Below are 22523 nucleotides of genomic sequence, written 5' to 3' on the forward strand. Positions count from 1 at the left end.
GCCGCTAATCACGATGATACAATTGCCTGGTGGACAAAGTATTTGACCCCTAGGACTAAATAATAATGATACGTCCACATTAAGCACACACCAATCGTAATCATCATCAGCCTTGGTCAAGCCACTGCCGGATGGGAGGTCCTTACCGAACCGACGCCGTAGCAATCCCCTCCCCCCCACTCGCACCTATACGCTAATCTAGCTTGCACAACGCAAACAACGTAGGGCACAGCCAACACGCCGACTTGATGACGGTAAGGGAGGTGGAGGAGTTTTTCACAATTATTGACGGATAAAAGGGAATCAAAGTTCAATCGTATTCAGTTGCGCAGCACTATCTAAAAGAATGATGTGTGGTGGTGGGGGGGGGCAGCACTGCACTATGAACCCAGTGACCAGAATGCAGTTCCCCGGCCACAGCTAACATCCACGGTTGAGTGACATCCAGGAAATAAAAATTGGTGAAAAACAGTTAATCAATAATTCGATAAGGGATTAAACTATTTTTTAATCAGGCGAGGCCTACTTAGCTTTTTAGCTTTTCAGAAGCGACCTGGCCACAAATGATCACTCAACGAATCGGCTTACCACGTGGAAATACATTAGCAACCAACCACTCTAAAAGGCATTTTCTGTGGAGGGAAAACCCGGAGGACCCGGAGAAAAATCCACGCGACCGCAGGGAGAAAGATGTGCAAGCTCAAAATATGAAGGCATAGAGGGGTCGAGATTGAACCCACGACCTCCTGTAGACCAGGCGAGGTAGTTAAAATCTTGCCATCATCAAAATCGGTGAAAGAATACCTGAACAGAATCTGGACAGATTTCGCCTTAAATGAACCTGGTGTGTGCCAAAACATCAGCACCTGGGAAGACAAAGGTGTTCGGGAATAGTTCGGGCCATCCAACTTTCGTATGCCATGCTGGCCTTGATAGGTGCTCGCTAATAGTACTTGCCCCAACAGGCTGTTACTACCTCTAAAAAGTACAATTACCATCTTTGTGGCACATCAAAGAAGACGCTACAGACGAACGCTACAGCCGCGGCACTGAATAATACATTTTATTCAATTTACAGAAACGTTTTGCAGTTGTTGGGTCACCTGGCTGAAACATTCAACTCTCTATGCTTGAGAACCCAGTTTGCATCATGGGCAACAGATACCTGCTTTTAACCAGTGTGTGGTAGTGTTGTGGTTAGCGCGATGCACTATGAACCCGGCAAACCAGGTTCGATTTCCGCTCGCAGCCAACACCAGTAACGAATATCTAAACCGGTCCTGGGCTTTCCCTAGGTCGACTCAGCCTCAAATGAGTACCTGGTGGGGTGTGTAAACATCGCTACTTAGGAGACAAAGGCGTCCCGGCGTGGTGCTGGCCACCCACTCCCTCGTGTACTGTGTCGTAAGTGCTCGCTAACAGCACTTGCCCAAACAGTCTGTTCAAGGCTATAGGGGGGATCTTTGTCTTTGTTTTTCAGACTTACCAACTACGCAGCAAAGAGCCGTTTCTCAGCACGCAAACCACACAAAACAATATCTCCTATAATTCACGGATGTTGCAATGCTCGGCATTGCAACATTTGGTAACCGATGCCGTTTGGTAACCGATGCAGTGTGAGCATTGTGCATTTGATTAAATATTAAAAATTACATTGTTATTGTTAGAAAAAATGTAATATCGCTCGCCATGGCCTGACTCCTCTGACATTTGATTTCGACGCTGCACGAAAAATTGATTGGTGACGTTAATTTAACCGTGAGGCAGTCTCGTTCGCGTTCAGTCTCTTTTGCGAGAGGAGCTTGAAAAATATGAAAATAAATTCGATCCACTATATATATAAATAAATGGAATGTAAATATAACAAAGAATCCATTTAGATTCATAGCATTTGATCAAAAATAGCGAGAACTTTTAAATAGTATTATTGTCTTGCGAATTTCACCGAGAGGCAATCATGCTTCTGATGCAACGTTGCAAAAAAAAATGCAATTACATTTTTTTGCAAAAGTCAGTCTATTATTTAACCAGGAGATGAAATAAACATATTGAGACAAGTAGAACAACATTGCCTCTTCTTGTAAAAGAGGCACCCTTTAGGGCTACATCGAGACATGTCAAGTACAAACAAGATTTTTTTTCTTTTTTCAAATGTACAAATCTAAATTATAATAAGAATTGAATGCAAATTTGAATTCGACTTAAGAGATGTAAGGAAGCGTCGACGAAGCCGTGACTGTGTCAGCCACCTCCAACAATAGCCGCAACCCCGTGTACATTTACAATTCATCTCTTCAAATACTATCGCCATGGCGACATGGCCGTTACCCTGGATACTGCCGCCCTGCGGGTGCGCGCTCGGGTTGCTCGGCAAGAGCAGGACACTTACAAACCCCGCACGGCGATTTATCCCCAGTGCCCATATTTATTTTTACGCTAAACATTTTTCGTACAATTTAATGAAAGGCACTGCCATCGCTTGATCACGCCAGTGCTAACGGAAGGCCCCCCCCCCCACCCATGAGAGGGAGCTGTCTGAGAGTAGCCCCTATCGAAAGGAGTTCCCAATATTTCTGAACCCGCAGGGAACCGCTGTCAACAATCAACTTTGTTTTTTCCCCCCCACCCCACGGACCACCAAGGACCGATAACATCTTCTTGGTTCTTTCGAAGAACAGGTCTGTCAGGAGGACAGCGTCTTCAGACCTGTTCTTCACCTGAGGATGGCTGCTTGCATTGTGGCCAAAACGTCGTGAGAATTATTTTATTATGTTTTATTTTTATTATTTTATTATTTCCCTTCTACGTGACTTTACCGAAAGAACCAAGAAGATGAATCCCTGCAGTCACGAAAGCTTTAAATCGAAATTTCACCGATAACATTTTACAAATTTAAAACGACTCTGAATCGGAGCATTGGCACCACTGGTCCCCGCAGACTGCAAGGCTGGGAACTACAGATAGTCCCCCGAGTTACGACGGTCCGACTTACGATATTTCCATCTTACGATGGCGATAGCGATACGACAAAATTTCGCGCGGCAGGCAAACGCAGCATCGTACGAGGTACGATCTTGGTGAGTACAGTACAATAGGATAAGTTACGATACGTTCAATGCATGTATGATACGTAGCTTTAGCGATTTCATTTTAGGGTTACCCTGATACGATACGTTCAATGCATGTTAAAAGTTTTTATAGCAGATAGGATTGTTTCCTGAAAAATCTTTCTATTAAATTGAAGTTCATAGCAGTAGGCGAAGAATTTACCTTGTTTTTTTACTTTAGATTTTACTGTGCAATACAGTATTGTTATTAATAAATACATATAGTATATAGTTTATACAGTACGGTACTGTAAATTGCTCTGTATTGCGAAATTATCACCACTCTTTAAGACTCCTGGGTAGGCTAGGCCATCTTCGACTTGCGATATTTTTGACTTACGATGGGGTCGTCGTAACGCATCTCCATCGTAAGTAGAGGGCTACCTGTATTACTTGAGAGGGTATTTTGGCCTACACTTCAACACAGATGTCTTGGAAGAGGTGGAAGTTCCCACATTTTACTCCACACCACACGTGACCTGCCACTCAATGCAACCGTGTTGTTACCCATTTATAACTGCTAGGTGGACAAGAGGCAAAAGGATAAAAAAAAAAACCTTGCCCCAAATGCTACGCCAGGAGAGATCAAATTGAATCAGCAAACCTCCTGGATTGCAAGTCCATCGTCCTAACTGTCATGCCACCCACGGCAACTTCCTTTCATTTAATATCACCACCAAAAGCAAATATTGGCAGAATGCCTTGAGGGCAAAAGTCAACTTTGCACAGTAAAGTTTACACCAAGGCGCAAAGTGCACAAATAAGTGCTGGGAGTGCAAAGGTTAAAACTAATTATAATTAGGTCCTAAAGAAGGCTGTCTCTAGTCTAGACCAATCAGTTTCAAAGACAATGCATATATTACCGGAGCATGTTTTTATTTGCACCGCACAAGTATGTGTGGTTAATGCAGACACGATTCCTTGCAAAAGGTTTCTGTTTGGTGTTTGAACACTTTTTTCAAATTTTCTTACTGTGGTTTTGACACCTGATGATTTGCTTGTGTTGCAATCGAAATGTCGTGAGAATTTTAATGTTTTATATTTTTATTATTTTATTGTTTCCCTTCTACGTGACTTTACCGAAAGAACCAATACCATCTTAACACAGCTGTGTAATTGCCATAAAGGGTAAAACCTATTCTTATAATAATGATAATTTCCTTTTATTTCGTTTATTTAGTCTCAGGCTCTATTTTTTTTCGTGAGGGTCCTGCTAGATTGGGGTGTTTGGACTAATTCCATTTTGTATTTGGCACATGGGAGGAAACATTAGAGGAGGACAAATCTCAAAGCATTCCACGGAATCAACCCATGTACTGCCACCTGGCCACCTCGCACCTTTAAAGGAAGATGCAAGATACAAAAACAAACATACTCTTTGGTTCTTTCGGTAAAGTCACCTAGGTATGAAATAAAATAAATCACGTCGTTTCTGGCGCAACAAAAGCGTCCGTCATCAGGTGGGAAAGCATGGTCTGCTGCTGATGCAGACTGTTTTAAAAGATTTGAAATGGGTGTAGACCAAGGGTCATAAAGAAGTGGCCGGGGCTAGTGATGTTATTGTGAGAAATTAGCATGTAACTGGGTACGGAATTGGCTATGATAATGTGAGAGATTAGCATGATGTTAAAGTGAAAAATTAACATGTAACTGGGCACGGAAGTAGCTATGATAATGTGAGAGATTAGCATGATGTTAAAGTGAAAAATCAGCATGTAACTGGGCACAATTTTAATTTTGCATATGCGCACCTGGGCTGTGTGTTCTGGAGTGCCACACACGAACTTGAAGCTTCGATAACGAGAAAATTAAACACCCTTCTCAAGCCACCATCACGCAGTCCAGCAAAGTCCTCTAAAGTCGCGAAACTTGCATTGAAGCCGTGTTGACGTGTACGGCAGCGATGTCATCACGGTGCAATGATCACGCGCCTGCGAACATTAACTTTTAGTTTTTAACAATGCCCGCTCAACTCAAAGCGACGTCTCACCTCTATGCATGATCTGATGTTTCTCTCGCAGGTATGCCAGTCCTTTGATGACCTGCAAAAATCATTCACGGATGCTCTCAATGGTGCGCGGGGGTTATTCATCATCATTTAACATCAGCCATGATTTATCCACTGCTGGATGACCCCACTGCTCTCCAAATCCGCCGCCATCTACCGCTTGTCCTGCGGTGCAGCAATCCGTCAAGCTCCCGCACAAGTGCTGCTCATCCAACATGTGCTGCGGATTTAACTTTGCTCCATCTCCACGACGGACGATATCCTGGGCACGTTCTGTCCCTTTTGGCAAGGTTACCGACGTCTGATGAAACCTAAGGAGGTTAGCGCTGCAGCCATGCTCAATTTCGGATGTTCTTGCCTACAGAAGCCCGCCAATACGATGACATTCAGACAAATCATTTGTTGTTTTAGTGCATACGGCACTATTGCCATTTTAATTAAAAAGCACACACAATCGATTAATTATTTATTCATGGAGCGGCCAAGGCCTTTGGGCACGGTGGCACTCATCCAGGGGCAAGACTCGGTGGCTCACACATATTTGTAAAACTCCAAAAACCACTGGGAATGACAGTACAATGAGTCGGTTAATAAGCCTGTCTGTATAGATCTGTGTGCAATATCCACCTCAAATTTGTGAGTTTCCTCTGGGTACTGCGGTTCCCTTCCTGTGCACAAAACCAATTCCTGAAAAAGGGACCGGCCAAATATCCTGACGGGTTTGTTCATCCAATAACTGACGAATGACGACATTCTGTCGATACCGCCAGTCAACCTTTGACATCAATTGGTGGCCCGTTCTCCTCTGCTGACCCTGCTGTCTGGAACTCCCCCCCTCCTTGTTATCTGCACTGCTGATTGCATTCTTGTTTTAATAGTTTGTTGCGTCACGGTATATATACAATGTGCCGATATCTGTCTGCCCTCTTGGCGGGGACATTCCCACAAGGCTGTTGCCTTTCCCAATTCACAACATTTTTTTTTACCCGCAGATTATGACAAAAAACGTCCAATACAAACCAGTGGGAGCGGAATCATCCACGAGTTGGGCTCGCGACGCACCTTACAGCGGGCTCCAGAGGTCGTAACCGGATACCCGATACCCGTACCCTACCCGATAACCGGCTACCCGTACCCGGCCGGGTACGGGTACCCGTTTGCGACCCTGGGGCGCCCGGGTACGGGTAGACCTTGAGTCACTGGTGAGTCACCGTTTATCACTCATTTCCCAACGTCTTGTCTCTTCTCACAATTCAAGTTCCTAGAATCAACCCACCCGCGCCTGCAACATGGCTTCATCCCAGAGGTCGCAATCAGGTACCCGATACCCGTACCCTACCCGTACCCGGCCGGGTACGGGTAGGGTACGGGTACGGGTACCCGTTTGCGACCCTGGTGCGGCCGGGTACGGGTAAGGAATCAAAACCCGTTTGCGACCTCTGGCGGGCACGCAAGAAGGCGGCTTGACGGCAATGTTTACTCACCGCGATGCTGACCTTTCCCAGGATCTCTTCCGGGATGCGCCCGGCCTTCTTGAGCACGAGGTCCAGGGAGCCACCGTCCTGGGAGGAGGGACAAATGACAAAAGGGTTTTAACCGCGGGGGACGAACGGGCCCATGAGCCGTCGAGAGGTTGCATCTCAACCGGCGGAATGGAGAGTGAACAATCAGGTGAGGCATTCTGTGACATCGTCATTGAAAGCCCAACCTACAAAGTCTATTGACCAATGAACCTCGTGCTGAATTCACTAGGGTACACGGTATTCATTATGCATGTAAGGATAAATACATTAATCGAGTAGGAAGCTCGTTATGCAAGCGTGGGATGATGTGAGAATTTATTGAATAGCAACTTGCGTGTGCTGTTGAAGCCTTCGATTAAATCGTCCGACAAGCGCCTGATCTCGTCGGGATCTCAAAAACCAAGACGGCTCGAGCCTGGACAGTGCTCGCACATGGTGGACATGAGGTCAAGTGTAGGGAGTTGGGCGTAGGGGTGAGATCTGCGACGAGCCCGCAGGATTCAGGCGAGCGGGAGATGCATTCATGAAGAGCAGCGTAAGGATTTACAAAGGAGCAGTGCCCATGGCGCTTGGCAGTAAGTGGGGCCAGAGCACTCTCCATCCCTACAGGGGCAGTGGCTGTTCTACGCAACACAATGGACACGTTCAAAAAGCAATCCCATTTGGTGTGCACAAAGAGATACCCTGAAGTGAAGCAGTCGTATTGATTGCCATTCACTATTACTTGCCATTCCTGCTTTGTTTTTGAAGTGTTCCTTTTCCGTCAGTACACTCAACTCGATTATTGGGGGTAATGGAGGGGGAGTACAGGCCAAAGTACAAAAAAAACCAATGGCAATTAAAAAATACGGGTAAAAAAGAAAAGGCGGTATTGATCATCTGTGTGGAATGACGGTGAAGACATAGGACGCGTCCGCAGTTTTTTTTAATCGCCACCTTAAAGTAATCAGTTTACCCGCCAATGCATTTGCAGTCATGTGGCCACCAAGTCATTGACCCGCGCGACGAGTGAGGAACAGCGAGTGATTAAGATGGCATGCGGTAAACAGCACAGTTCAAACGTAACCCCGGTAAGTCCGCGCACGGATAATCGAGAGTAGAGCCTACATCGACTCATCAAGAAAAGATCGTAATAGTGAAGATTTTGTGATCGATTAACTCTGGTCCGTTGAAAAATTGCGGACCCCGCTCCCACCACCCTGCCTTCTGAATGCAGGAAACTTCTTACAAGCCAAATATCCACGGGACGTCCTTAGACGGATTTCTACGCCATCCAGCCTCGGGCCAACTCTAATAAACACCACCGCTTCCGAGGTTGCGTGAAAGACAAGCAGATGAGTCGGCATCATTTCTGAGTGTTTTTTTTTTGGGGCCGAGCTATTTTAATTAGGAGGCCAAGATGGCGCTGCGGCTTCAAATTAATACCGTATTTTCCCGCATATCGCCCGCATACGCATATAACCCGCAGACGCATATACCCCGCAGGGCAATGTTTTGTTTGTAAAAAGTGGTATACCCCGCGGGTTATATGCGGGAAAACATTGTACATCATGAGACGGGTGAGGACGAGGTTGGTGGTTCACGCTGGGATCGTCACGTCCACGTGATACTCAGCTGCGGAGCAACGAGGGGGGTGCCTATCGCGGGGGTGGTGGATGTGTGGTTCCCAACCTCGGTTGGAAAGCGGTCGTGTAAAAACGGTGTCAGGCGCTCAGTTTCGTAAATTCTCCTGCAACAAAATTGGGGGCAAAGAATGTGTCCCCTTTCATTGCTTCTCAAGTAATCAATTTAACAACAAATTACGTTTGTGTAGCCTGGGTGATGGACAGACAACGCTCGCGTATAAATAAACAGGCCCTTGTGTTTTGGAGCCGTGGTCAAAATATCCAAAATTAGAAAAAAAATTCCTGCAAATTACCTGATTGCACTTATCGCCCCTCCCTACTGGCAGACTAATGCCCTACAAAAGACACAAGGGGACAGCTGCTACTGGAGGGTGCCCTTCAAACGTTTTTGATAGCAGGAAAATTAAATCACCTACCACCGGTTCCCCACCATATGTCGCCTCACTACTCTCGCCTGGCACAGAAGCAGCTCACGGTAAAACCCTATGTAGCGGCGTCCCTCAGACCAAGGTCTTCAACTGTTACAGCCTCACGTCACTAGAAACTACACTACTATACACTGCACTACTACACACTACAAAAAACATCTTCTTGGTTCTTTCGGTAAAGTCACGTAGAAGGGAAGTAATAAAATAATAAAAATAAAACATAATAAAACACTACACCATACTGTCCCAGCCTCATGCCGATTCTCTGCTGTCAGCCCCTCGGTGTCGAACCTTCCAATCCCTTTGCACATCAGCAACATAAAATGCACTTCGACTTTCAAGAAACATCTAATGGCCTCTCTATCTGTGTTGGGTCAGGGCTTTCAAGCAGGCCTGAGTTTGGCTCCACACCTCTGAGTTGTTTGACTTGTCTGCAAAATCTGGCGCGCTATAATTGTCATCATTATTATCGCATATGAAGTGCTTTGAGACCCCAGGGTTGCGAGATGTTATCTCCCTCTCCTGCTATGCAGGAGGTCGTGGGGTTCGCGATCCCGACCCTGATGCCTGTATATTTGGAATTTGCGTGTTCTCCCCGTTGCCGCGTAGATTTTTCTCCGGGTCCTCCTATTTTCCCCTCCGCAGTTAGAATCAACGTGGGTTTTAATCATTAATTTTGGCTGCTTAAAATGTCCACGTGAAAAGCCACTTTGTTGAGCTATCATTTGTGGCCAGGTCGCTTCTGAAAAAGAGCTAACAGCTCAGTGGGCCTTCATCTGGCAAATGAAACCATATTTTTTTTAGGAGCTCTATTTAAAACAAATTATTATTGTCATTACCAGGATAGAATCCATTATGCGGCAACGAAAAATAAGAGACGGCTGTCATTTTCACACTCTTCTCACAATTCTGAACTTGGAGCACTCAAAGTAATCAGCTTTTTAATTAATAATATATTGGTACGTTTTTATATTCTCTAAGATTTAAAGAATATACTGGTGCAAAAATTACCTTAAGAGGAGCACAATTTTTTGTTAATCAGTGCAATTTTACGTCGTTAGATATTATTATTATTACGACTACACCTTTGAAACTTCTTAGAGCATTTCAATTCAACGTTCATTCTGTAGCCACAGAATATCCCATTCAGCCTGCTAACTAGCGAGTTTGGATGGCAACGGCTCGCAAGCAGTCACTAACGACAACAGTTATCGTTGGGCTGGAGCGGAGCTCAGCGAGAAGCCAGCAAGGGAACTCGAGGCATTGATTATTTGTAGTAGTAGCAGCATTGATGATTAAACCTCAATTGTAAAGCACAAAAAATTAACCCGTAAAAACAAAGTTTTTCACTATAAATCCTTTATATGCGTGGCATCGGTTTTATTTTATTATTAATTTCTGTTTTTCTTGAGTAAGAGTTTCATTTTTATCACATTGGTATTTTAAATTAAATATGAAAAAAAAATTTCCCTAAAAAGCGGAAAATTTAGGAATTTTTTTTTCACGAAAATAAATTGTCACGCACAACGAGTCTGTGTGCAAAATGTCAGCTCGATTGGATCACGGGAAGTGGGTTAAAAAACGACCGAAAGATTTGCACGGTCGTAAGCGCGCAAGCAAGCAAGCAAGTGAACTTAATATAAAGGATTTAAAAAGGGGAACACGAGGCCACGTAAACAATCACCGCGCTCGCACGGAGGTAGCGCTCGCAAGCACTCTCGCCAATGTGCGCACGCCAGGGGCGCACCCATAGCTCACCATGTGCTCCATGCAGATGCTGATCTCCCCGTCGCTGTAGAAGGCCCCGTAGAAGCCCACGATGTACGGGGAGTTGCACTCGTGCAGCACCTGCAGCTCGCGGATTATCTGGTTTCGGATCGCCGGCTTGATCTCCAAGTGGATGAGCTACAGACGGAAGGGCGTCGGACGAAGAATTAACGACGTGCGAGCCACTTTTATCGGTGAAGGTGATAGGTGCAGCCCCGCAATTGGCTTACTCACACCAACTGCTGGCAAAAGGGTTTCCTCTCACAGAGGAAAGCTCTCGAGAGAGTATTTTTGCCTACTTGTGCATGCCGGGTCTAAGATCCTGGACAGGGAGTGGGCCCACTCTTTAACCCCACCACAAGCCACCTGGCAATCAACTCACCTGTGTTGTATCCATTTTAGGGGACAGAGGCGGATGCGATTTTTGTTTCAACTGCGATGCCGGCAGATTGAACCAGCGACCTCTATTGCCAGTCCAGTACGCTAACCATTACACACCAAGGCAGCATCACATTCCTTTTTCCTCTTATAATATCTGTTTTATCATGGATAAGGAGTCGCACAGAAGGGAGGGTAAATTCATGATATTATTCCACATTTACATCAAGTGACAGCGATGATCTCCCAAAATGCTAAATTCATCTTTTTATCTGCATGTTTTCAAGTATTATATACGTACGGATAAGTGTCATGGTGTCAGGGGTAGTGTCAGTGTCAGTGCTAGTGCCAGTGCCACTGTCAGCATGCATGCCAGTGTCAGCGTGAATGTCAAGGCTCATGTCAGTGTGAGTGTTAATGCCAGTGTCAGGGCTAGTGCAAGTGTCAGGGCTACCGATGAATCCATGCATCATTTACATACATAGCATGTGTGGTGAGCATGGGCAGTGGTGGTGGTGGGTACGGGCGGTGAGTAAAAGCGAGTGGGGCAAGAGGCGGGGGGGGGGGGCAATTGAGGAGGAGTAAAAGCCTGACAGGATGAGCAGGTAACGAGGTGGTGAGCGCGAGAAGGCGGGTGGGGGGGGGGAAAGGGGGTTGGTGCGTGAGCGGCCTCACCTTGCGAGCCATGATGAGCGCCGAGGGCTTGTGCAGGACCTTCGTGACGACGCCGCCATTGCCGGCGCCGAGCTCGCTCAGCTTCTCAAAGTCGTCGTCCTTGAGCTCGCCCACCTTTTGCTTCTGCGTGAGGAACGCCTCCAGCCGCTTCTTCTGCTGCTCGTCAAGATCCAGCTCCTCCAGCTTTTTCTGCAGTTCCTCCAGGTTGGCCCTGGGAAGGAGCGATTCGACGATTTAATCATCACCATCATTTTAATTCACTCGGTGTTTCCGCCTGCAGACAGGTCCGATGGACAATTCTCTCTTCAATGTCGCTCCACCTCCCACTGCTCTCCTCGTCTGTCCGTACACACCCGTCCGCTGGCAGGACTTCGTCTAGCATCATCGTTCTTTTCTCCCTTCCTCACAGACTCTTTCCTCGATCACTGCCTCCAGCAAGCCGTAGCCTCTCACCGCTACTTGCCCAATCCAGACGTCCATCACTTAATATTAATATTCACACGACGTTTCACAAAGCGGGGTAACAATCTCGAGACGCCATGTGGCAGGGGACGGACGCCCCGACAGCAGCTGTGCCCTGCGTGGCACAAGGTGAATGCAGCAACTGTCAGCAAGTGAGCATTCGTTCAATACGTAGGCTTTCACGACCAAACTTATTCATAATTAAGGTTGTTGGGTTAGATCGCGTAAGTATAAATGTGTCGTAACCCTCCACCACCCGATACAGCCGGTAAGGTTCGTCACGTAAATAAAACGTGCCAATTATCTTCTTGGTTCTTTCGGTAAAGTCACGTAGAAGGGAAGTAATAAAATAATAAAAATAAAACATAATAAAATAATTCTCACAACGTTTCGGCCACAACGCAAGCAGCCGTCCTTAGGTGAAGACCAGGTCTGTCGGGGAGACAGCGTTTGAATGAAGCTGTCTCCCCGACTCTCATTCAGACGCTGTCTCCCCGACAGACCTGGTCTTCACCTAAGGACGGCTGCTTGCGTTGTGGCCGAAACGTCGTGAGAATTTTTTTTATTATGTTTTATTTTTATTATTTTATTACTTCCCTTCTACGTGACTTTACCGAAAGAACCAAGAAGATGAATCCCTGCAGTCACGAAAGCTTTAAATCGAAATTTAACGTGCCAATTAGTTTACTACTTCAGCCGACCGGTGTGTTCGAGAGTAAATCCACAACATTTACAATTTAAGAACAATGTTTCGCTGGTAATTACATCCAGCATCATCGGGCGATTTGCCAGAACAGTGAAGCAATCCACCTGAAGCAGGTGGGCTGAAGCAGTAACTAATTGGCACGTTTAATTTACTTGACAAACCTTACTGGCTGTGTCGGGTGGCGAAGGGTTCGGACACAAATCTAGATTTGAAGTTTTCGTGACTGCAGGCATCCATACTCTTTGGTTCTTTCGGTAAAGTCACGTGGGTATAAAATAAAATTAATTAAATCACGACGTTTCGGGCGCAACACAAGCGTCCGTCATCAGGTGGGACAACCACAGCAAGAAACAATTGCTGAAGCTTGTGTTGTGCCCGAAACGTCGTGATTTAATTTATTTTATTCCTACGTGACTTTACTGAAAGAACCAAAGAGTATGGCTAGGACACATTTATACTTATCCGATCCAACCCAAAAACATTTATTATGAAATGATCATTAGTCTGCCAGGAGGGGATGCTGTTGATATGTGGTGGTGGTGGTGATGATGATGATAATAATGTTCTTAACTTACCCAGGAATAATCACACTTGAGTCTCAAGACCTGTGGCTCAGGAGGATCCTGCATTGGGGAAATTTGGCCAATTCCGTGAAAGTGAAGTTTGGCTTCAGGAAGGAGGAGATACCAGAGAAGCTGGAGAAACCCTACCAAGCACATGAGGAGGTGAAGTGGACATCTCCACACGGAGAGATTCACAAATCCATTATTGGTATGCCATCTCCTGGCTAATTTGCAGCAAAAGCTTACGACACCTGGTTATTTGTGATGCGGTCGCCCATCCATCCAAGTACTAACCGGGTTGAACAATGACGAGATGGGGCACGTGGCAGTATTATTTTCATCATAAAACCATACATTGCCTGATTCATGAGTCATTAATCCAATGTTACCTGAGCCGTGGTGAATTAGAACACCGCTCGCACACACGCGGACGCTGTTCCGTATTTCCCACAAAACCAGCCGTGACACGCCATGCGATTTCGTTGATATTTTTTTTCCGCCTCGCCGCAGATTCATTCTCAACGCAAAAAAACATTATCGTCGATCGGATCCCAGTCAAATGTCGATGACACGGGCGTGCGTGCTTGCCGCGGTTTGTGCTTCCGGTGAGCTGGCAACGGGGAGGGGATAAAAACCACGGGGTGGGTGTTTGGGACCGGTCTGGTGAGCACGCTGCACTACCAACCTGAGCACGCGAGTTCGATTCCACGCCAGAGGTGATATCTGAACCGTTTATAAGTAAACTAGCTTTACTACCCGGCTTCGCCCGGGACTTGGATTCACCACGCCCGGCCGCCTTTGTCCCCCCAGTGGCGATGTTCACACACCACACGAGTTGCTCGTTTGAGGCTGAGTCGACCTAGCGGAGGCCCAGGACCGGTTCAAATAATCGTCACCGGTGGTGGCCGTGAGCGGGAATCGAACTCGGGTCGCCGGTTTCGTAGGGCAGCGTAGCGCTAACCACTACACTACCACTCCCCCCACACACAGACGCGCGCGCATCCATAGGTAGACATACACAGGGTTGCTGCAGACACACACAACTTTCAGGGTGCGTACGGCAGTAAACGACTCAAATAATAAAGCAGCAATGCTGCACGAAGAACGCCTTAGACCTGCAACACATTTTTAAGGCACTTTACTCGCGGAGGGTTGGGGGGGATGCGTGACATCAGCAGGCACACTGCGATACACTTCCGCATGCGGGTGACATGACAGAGATGTGACGTCACAGCTCACTTGCCGTGCAAAATATATCCATTATTGCACCCCCCCCCCTCCCAAATACAAAAGTGTATTTTTATAATGTTTACATGGTGTACAATCTGGAATGTACCCACATGGAAAATTTCAAGTTTGTTGCATGTCGGGTAGTATGCTAAACATTTTGAACAGACACACATATTCACAAATTTCCCTTTTTTCTATAAAGATCACTTGTGACCAGCCTGGTGAGGCTATGGTTAAACAACTCCTACGGCCGACAAGGCGTGTTGAGGTCTTTGAACAGCGGTGGATTGACAAAGAGCTGTAAATGATTATTTGTTGTATGCGATTGGTTCATGCGATCCATGCAGCCACGGGAGGTGTGACAACGCACTCCGATGTAAAATCATTATTTGAACCTCAAACCTGAATCGCGACAATTAGTCCAATAATTACAGGCCTAGATATAATCAGCAGCCATGGTCAATCCACTGCTGGATGAAGGCCTCATCAATCCTTTGCCATTCCCCTGCGATGCAATGATGCAACAATCCTGCTCACAGGAGCTGGTGTCAACGCTTGTTTTTTTTGTTTGTACCCCCCAATTTTATTCTAATTCGGTGTGATGCCGAGCGGCAAATTGTTCGTTTGAAAATCTTTGCAGGAAGCAACACGTACCGCCAAAGTGTTAGAAAATGGCCGCAGAAGTTGGTAGCGCAGAACTACTTCGGAGATCCTCTCAAGTGATCCTCATCTTTGTTCACACAACTGGGGTGTTTCACTTTCTATTGTGGTTTTCGTTGGTCCAGTCCCTCCCAAGCATCAATTCCCTTCTGTTCCAACCTAGTAATTTTCGCATCTTGTTACCGGTGCCCAAGGAGACATAGAATTTAGCCCGGTTGCAACCATGCAAACATAACACAGAATCCCCACCCCATGACAGATGACAACAGTATCCCCACCACAATGACACACTACCCAACATTCTAACTCGACCACAGACCTTTACAATCACAAACCCACACCCATCTCATTCAATCTCTGCTCAATGGGGAGGTCAATCCTTCTCTGATGCTTGGCACCCTTGACTGGATCTCGCTTCCCTTTGCCATCAGTGCTGAAGAGCCTATGTGCAAGTCCAGGCTCAAGATCATCCTATTTTCCTCTGTGCTTATGACCGTCTCCTTTTCCTTATGCAGTAAACAAGCCTCCTCTTTCTCACCAGGATGCCCATTCAGAAGCCACTGGAGCTACGCACTTTTAAATCTAAATTGGAAACTCATTTCTCGAGAACCGATTTTTTGCGTTTAGTTTATTTGCCCTTCCCACGCACCGCCGATTAGCACGGTTAGCAATGTACGGTGCGAAAGAAGTTCAACATATATATGCTGTATACAGCATCTTGAGATATGGTTGCATTTTGTAGCTGTAAAAATCCCAGTTGTACTGTACTGTATCCAGCGGAGGACAGTCAAACAATGATTTGTCATCCCCACGGAGGGAAGTTTTGTTTCCAATTTAAGAAAACAAGTCAAAGTTAGCACTTAATGACTGCACTGAGAGCATAAACTCGCTACGTGTGAAAACCCGGTTTAATCATCCTGTGACGTTCACCCAGATTCGAACCGTAGTGGTGCCGGTTGATTGCCCTGACCATGAACCAACCAGGTCCTCCTCCATGTTTTATTGCGTTTTTAAAATATATAGATATCAAAAAATTGTTATGCAAAGCCATGGCGGTTGCTCCAAAGATCAGGCTGACAAAGCCACGGTGAGTCGAAAGAGAAGCCCCACCGACAACCGCCGATTGCGACCGCGACACTGCCGGGGAGTGCGAGTTGGAGCGCGTCAAGGTCACACGCGCCTTTGGCTCCCACTCGCACACGTCACTCGCTCGCTCCACAATGCGTTCCGTCTGCGTGCAACGGGCCTTTCGCAGAAACCGCACTCGGCGAGGAACGACCATTTCCCAGAGGCGACAGCTGACGGCGATCGTCGCGGTGGTTTCAAATTGACCCCAAAAAAACTTTTTTGGCAAAGGAAAAAAATTTCTTTCAATTAAATGGCACGAATCGTGGTTGCAAAGGGGAATGATGAACTTTTTCTCTCAGAGTAAAACAAAAATCCTTTGAGCCCACTGCGCATTTCAGAAATCTCTGCCTTTCAGCTTTTCAAAAGATGTGCGATTTGCTATTGAAAAAGCTCACACTGATTAAAAAGACCATCACAGCACCTCAATCAGAAATATGCAATGCCCAATTATGATCAATTATAGGGCATTGCAATGCCCGATCCACAAATACGAAAGAAGCATTGCAGCGATACACTCCGCTACTCCTTACACGGTTATCTGGCTTGACCACCTGAATGTGAAAATGTAGTTGCTCTGCATCTACATCAGCAGCCATACGAAAGAAGAATAATCGGAAATCTGTATTGTACCCGTGAGCCCGAGCAGAACAACGAGTGCGTAAGGGTTAGACTGGGGTGGTTAAGGTGGGGTGTTTTGACACCGACAGAAAAGTCTACTGGTGGTGGTTTAGAGCTGTAGAATTATGAACCCTTGGCCTCTGTTGGCCAAGGGTCCTCCACGAGAAGGAGAGCTCTGGAGAGCCCTCCCTCTAAGGGGCATTTGGTCCTAATCTCCTACTCTTCCACGCTGACCAGACGTCTTAGAAGGAGTGGGAGTACGTATACTTTACCCCACCACATACAACCCGCCAATCGACACATTTTTGTGCACCCAATATACTGCTGGGTGAACAGAGGAGGGGGGGGGGATTTAAGAAACTGCTGTATCAGAAGAGAGATAAGAGTGTGTATGGAGGGAAGTAGACCGCTTGCAAAGTAGACCGCTGCAAAGTATTATCTGTGGTTTGATTTAGTGTGCTGATCTTAAAGGTGCATTGAAAAATTTGATACTCCGACTGATGCTCCTACTGTTGTGGAGTGACTCATGCAGCCAGCTATGGCTGCAGGGTTTTGGTGGTACATGTTGTTTACGTCGTTTATTGTGAAAATTCGGTCACAGTTCCTATGATCACTGTTACATTGCTTTTATGGCTTTATTTTGGTGATTTCGAAAAGTTTTTTGGTTTGGCCATGTTTGTTTGTTGTAGTACGGAGTTAGACTGATGGCCTTAATCTAAGTTGTCTTGTGGTTGTTGTTGTTGTTTGACTTGCATCCCACTGGGATTTTTGCACACAGCGTTGGTGTACGGTGCTTTTTTTCTGAAATGTTTTCAGTTTTTTTTCCTGGATTTTCTGTTTGCACTTAGTCACTTGAAGATGTTTTCTTGTTCATGTTTTTGTTTTTTGTTTGTTGCGGTTGCACCTGATTCAAGAGCCGAATGGCTCACAGGGCTATACCTAATAAATGAACTTGAACTTGAGATGAGAGAGGACCTTGAAAATGGCAAGTGCGATTTATAACTTGATCCAGGCTTGGATTGGGAGCCAGTGGTGCGACTGGAGTATGGGAGTTATGTGGTCTTTGTTCATGGCTACTTGGTGAGAATTCCGGCAGTGGCATTTTTAAACGATAAATAAGGCCACAATAACGCCATTGCGGTAGCACGCACTGCTGCAGCACTTGCATTGATTGACACAAGCAACGTCCAATTCATTTACGCGACTATCTCATTATGCCCGTCGTTGCCAAGTGAGCCATGTCTGCAGCCTGGGTGCCTTGGTACCACCGGCTCATCAATATGGGCTCGGCGCAATTCTTCATGCCGCAAAGCCGACAGCCGCGGGAGACTGCGCCAAATACTTGGCAGCGATGAAATCTCCCTCCCTGACGCAGGATGCGATCACTGGCACCTTGCAGGATTGGCAGGGCCCACATGCACACCATCATCCCTGTTGTATTTTAATTCATAACTCACTGTGGCCTGCAGCGCGTCTCTTTGTCCGACTGCTGGGCAGTGGCGGCGCAGGCCTGCAATTCAGCACCGTGGAGGCCACGGTTGGTGGCTCACACAAACGTAGAAAACCTCTCTTCCCATGGGCATCAAGGTGCAATATCTGAGCTCATCAAGAGATGGTGGTACAGCAAGCATAGACTAATCACCATACGTTCCATCTGTATGAGATAGAGTGTTGCCCCCTCGCACGTGCGGGTTTCCACCCACGTGTAATAATAAGAATGCAATAACATATATAATTTATGAACACACATCATTTGGGTAAAAACATCTTGATATAAATGCCCAATGCAGGACCCTTCTGAAAAATATTCCTCGGATCTCGGTGTGGCTTCCTGGGTAAATAAATAACTATTATGATGACAACGACCCCTCGAACTGAAAAATAGCACACAAAGAAGTGTGGAGAGGTGCGCATTTGGAATTACGGCAATCCACGTGTTCCGCTTTCTCTAAATTACATTGAGAAAAAAAATGAGCACGTGGATCGGAGAAAAGAGGCGAGCCAGAGACGATTGTATTGACCATGATGAAAAGTGGCCTTGGGCAGGGATGATAGCCAGTGGTTGAGAAGACAATGAAGGAGGGTCAGCGAAAAGGAGAGGAAAGCGCCCGAGGGGATGTCCACCGTGGAGATCAAGGCATGAAAGCAACTTGAATGCAAAGTGGCCTGTTAATCCCAGGACCACAAAAGACGGCGGAGCAGCTTGGGTAGACCCTCATCCAGCAGTGAACTGATCGTGGCTAATGGCGTTTTGTCGTATAGAAAGAGTAGAAATTTACCACGTTGAATACAAGTTTTGGCAAAGTCCTATTGCTCTGTACTGCTTGAATGCATGCAACAAAATGGCATTTCAAAGCAAAAGCCAAATTATAATGCCACTCAATATTTTTTCCCAAGTGGCACCTTATATTGGTATGTAAAGGATCACAAACCCCCACCTATCTATCCCTTGTGATTGTATGAATCGTTGCAATGCAGGGTTGTGATTCAGTGGAATAATTAACGATGTTAATGAAACACTGGCGAATGGCAGCATCTCCTCGTAGGTGAGTGTTTATGTGGCCAAATTACAAACTATTATCATCTTCATCAACCGTGGTCAATCCACCGTAGGATGAAGGCCTGCGCACGCGGTATTGTTTGGTTGGTCATGGGGTCCATTTGACTTGCAAGCGCGGTTTGGTGACAAGAGGTTTAAGCACCGTCTCTGATGATACCTGTGGTGCGGAATCGAACATGGGTCGCTAGTGCACTAACCAACTGTGCCTTTGACTCCACCCTGTACACAACAAATTGTTCCCTCCACAATTCAATGCATTTATGGCGAGCAATTATCGTGCAACCCTACTGACGTTACCGATGGCCGGGAATCGAACGCAGGAAGCTAGGGCAGTGCGACAACCACCGTTGATAATTATAACAATAATTGGTTCTTTACCCTTCTATCTGGCAACAAAACTGACACCTTTTTATAAGGAGTCATGTTTGCATAGACCGCAATACCTGCAGTCATAATACAAACAAAAGAACATAACTCTGATAATGTATGCACTGTCCTTGAAGTTGATTGGTCCACACCCGAGACAGCTTTCCTGAGAGCCTAGTCTCATATGGGTTGGACCAGATGACGCCAAAAGGCGCACAACTCAAGGACAATGCACCATCAGAGTATGAGAGCTCGGGGCAAGCATCTACACTATGGGAACCTCTGTAGATGCTTGCCCCGAGCTCTCATACTCTGATGGTGCATTGTCCTTGAGTTGTGCGCCTTTTGGCGTCATCTGGTCCAACCCATATGAGACTAGGCTCTCAGGAAAGCTGTCTCGGGTGTGGACCAATCAACTTCAAGGACAGTGCACATTATCAGAGTTATGTTCTTTTGTTTGTATTATGACTGCAGGTATTGCGGTCTATGCAAACATGACTCCTTATAAAAAGGTGTCAGTTTTGTTGCCAGATAGAAGGGTAAAGAACCAATTATCATATTTTAACTGGCAAATGAGGTTCCCATAGTGATAATTATAACGTTAAGCTTGGAACAATTTACCTCCCCTGTGATTCGATGACTTTGTTTCCATGATGCAGGTAAACGAGGATAAAAAATGTTTCCCACCACTTTGAAAATCCAAATTCTACTCCCTCTCGTACACGATTTCACTTTGTGCAGTCCTGTTCACTTCATTGGCCTAAATGAGCTATAGGATGATCGGTGCCATCATCACTCTGAGGCTGATCAAATGATTTCCAGCTTGTGGGCAAGTCAACAGTGGTTACACCTTGATGGGTAGACAATCCCCCACCATGGGAATGTGGAATCACCATTGGCTCAGGGCTGTCAACACGATGAGTGCCAGCCTCAGTGCTCATTTGACCAGCAAATGACTTTCTCTACTCGGAGGCCATCGTTTGTATGCATCATAAACAATACATTCCCAGGTGCGCAATTGGTTGCATATTTTTTAAGTGTAATTTTTTTTATACAATCGATGAATCTACGTATCCTCTCATACCTAATTTCCACTGCATAAAGGCAATCCAACATTAATCTAAACCCACAAGAATTGGTGTTGGTGCTCTTGGTGGGGGGGGGGGGGTCACAGGATATAACTTACCCGGTCCAACTGACCTCGACGACGGATGCAAACGAGGCATGACAGAGAGCTCGAGAAAGTGGTCACGTGGCACAAACCGCTCGTGACTCCGGCCAGCGCCGCTGCTGTCCTCACACCGTCGCCGGGGCAGTATTAAATAATAATTCGGCGACCTGCCCCCTTGCGGAGGTCACGGTTTATCCCGAGAGGAGAATACGGCCACGAGCACAGATGGAGAATCTTTGGGGCCGTGGGCAGGAGACGGCGCTGCAGCTACCCACCACCATTTCCCACCATGAGGTTAAGATGACAAAAACGCGGATTTCTAATAAAGCACCGTCTAAATGCAACCGCATCTCAAGACGATGTAACCGAAACCGTGGGGGCATTCGTCTTATAGAGAAAGTCAAAGTGATTTCTCACGTGAATGCGCATTAAGGCGGTGCTCGTGTCTTGTTTACAGCACTGTAATCAAGAGTGGCGACAATTCTACATCTCTATGGCAGAGGCGAGTCTCTCCGTTTGCTCTATTCCTGAGGAACTTGGAGAGTTAATAGAGAGAGGCAGTCATAGGCAGTGAACACAGTGCTCTTTTAGACTGGACCTTATTAAGGGCGGGGAGTGGACAGCGAGGATGGCTGAGAGAAGAGAGCGAGAGGGCTACGAACCCTGTTCACACGCACTTCAAGGAAACGGCCCTTGCACAACCGGTAAGATCCTAACCACGACTGATTGAAGAAGGCTAATTAAACGGCGGTATGCTCGCTGTGTCGGGATGAAGGTCTGGTTACAAATCCCCACGGTAGCAGCAGCGACGGCCAAATCTGGTGCGCACCCTCTGCCGCTACTCATATTTCACTCGGCTTTGCAGACGAATGCCGCTGCCATGGCGTAACAGTTAGCACACTGGACCTGCAATCCAAAATTCGCCGGATTAGATTTCCTGGCACGACAGTTAAAATAATGGGACAGTTTAATTAAATTCCCTCCCGAGCGTTGTCTGCCCAGCAGCATAGCTAGGTACACCAACAGTTGTTGTTTTTCCTACGTGACTTTACCGAAAGACCCAAAGAATATAACAGTTAAAAGTTGATCGCAGGTCAGAGGTGGGGGTAAGGCGTGGGTACTCCAATTTCTTCCAAGATATCTGGCACGTGTGGAAGAGTAGGCCTAAATAACCCTCTAGGCCAGGGGTCCCCAACCCCCGGGCCGCGGACCGGTACCGGTCCGTGGCTTGTCAGGAACCGGGCCGCACAGCAGCAGGAGGTGAGCGGTGAGTCCGCGTGTGGCCCGCCTCCATTATTTTATTTACCACTTCAGTCCACGCCTTTTCCCCGCACTGCGCACTTGTCTCAGTCACAGTATTGGTAAGCCCACAAGCTGACCCGAGCCAAAATGAGTAAAAAACAAATGTCACTGGATAGCCTCTTTAAAAAGGGGAAAGACCCAATGATGACCCCCCCCTCCCCGGTCCGTAAAAAAATTGTCCTCCACGAAACCGGTCCCTGGTGGCAAAAAGGTTGGGGACCGCTGCTCTAGAGGGGCTCTTTAGAC

General features: G+C 46.5%; 1 protein-coding gene across 2 annotated transcripts in view; it reads right to left on the bottom strand.

The window, feature by feature from the left end:
- LOC144949349 (dual specificity mitogen-activated protein kinase kinase 1-like) overlaps window positions 1–22523 on the bottom strand; it is a 45019-nt gene that overhangs the window by 11078 nt on the left and 11418 nt on the right. For both annotated transcript variants that reach the window (XM_078879324.1, XM_078879325.1), the window contains exons 2-5: window positions 11512–11722; window positions 10450–10596; window positions 6600–6677; window positions 5098–5149 (exon numbers count right to left, since the gene is read on the bottom strand). In XM_078879324.1, the coding sequence (XP_078735450.1) occupies window positions 5098–5149; window positions 6600–6677; window positions 10450–10596; window positions 11512–11722 (488 nt within the window). The remainder of the gene's footprint in view (window positions 1–5097; window positions 5150–6599; window positions 6678–10449; window positions 10597–11511; window positions 11723–22523) is intronic.

Source organism: Lampetra fluviatilis, chromosome 53, assembly GCF_964198595.1.
Source record: "Lampetra fluviatilis chromosome 53, kcLamFluv1.1, whole genome shotgun sequence".
NCBI lineage: Eukaryota > Metazoa > Chordata > Hyperoartia > Petromyzontiformes > Petromyzontidae > Lampetra > Lampetra fluviatilis.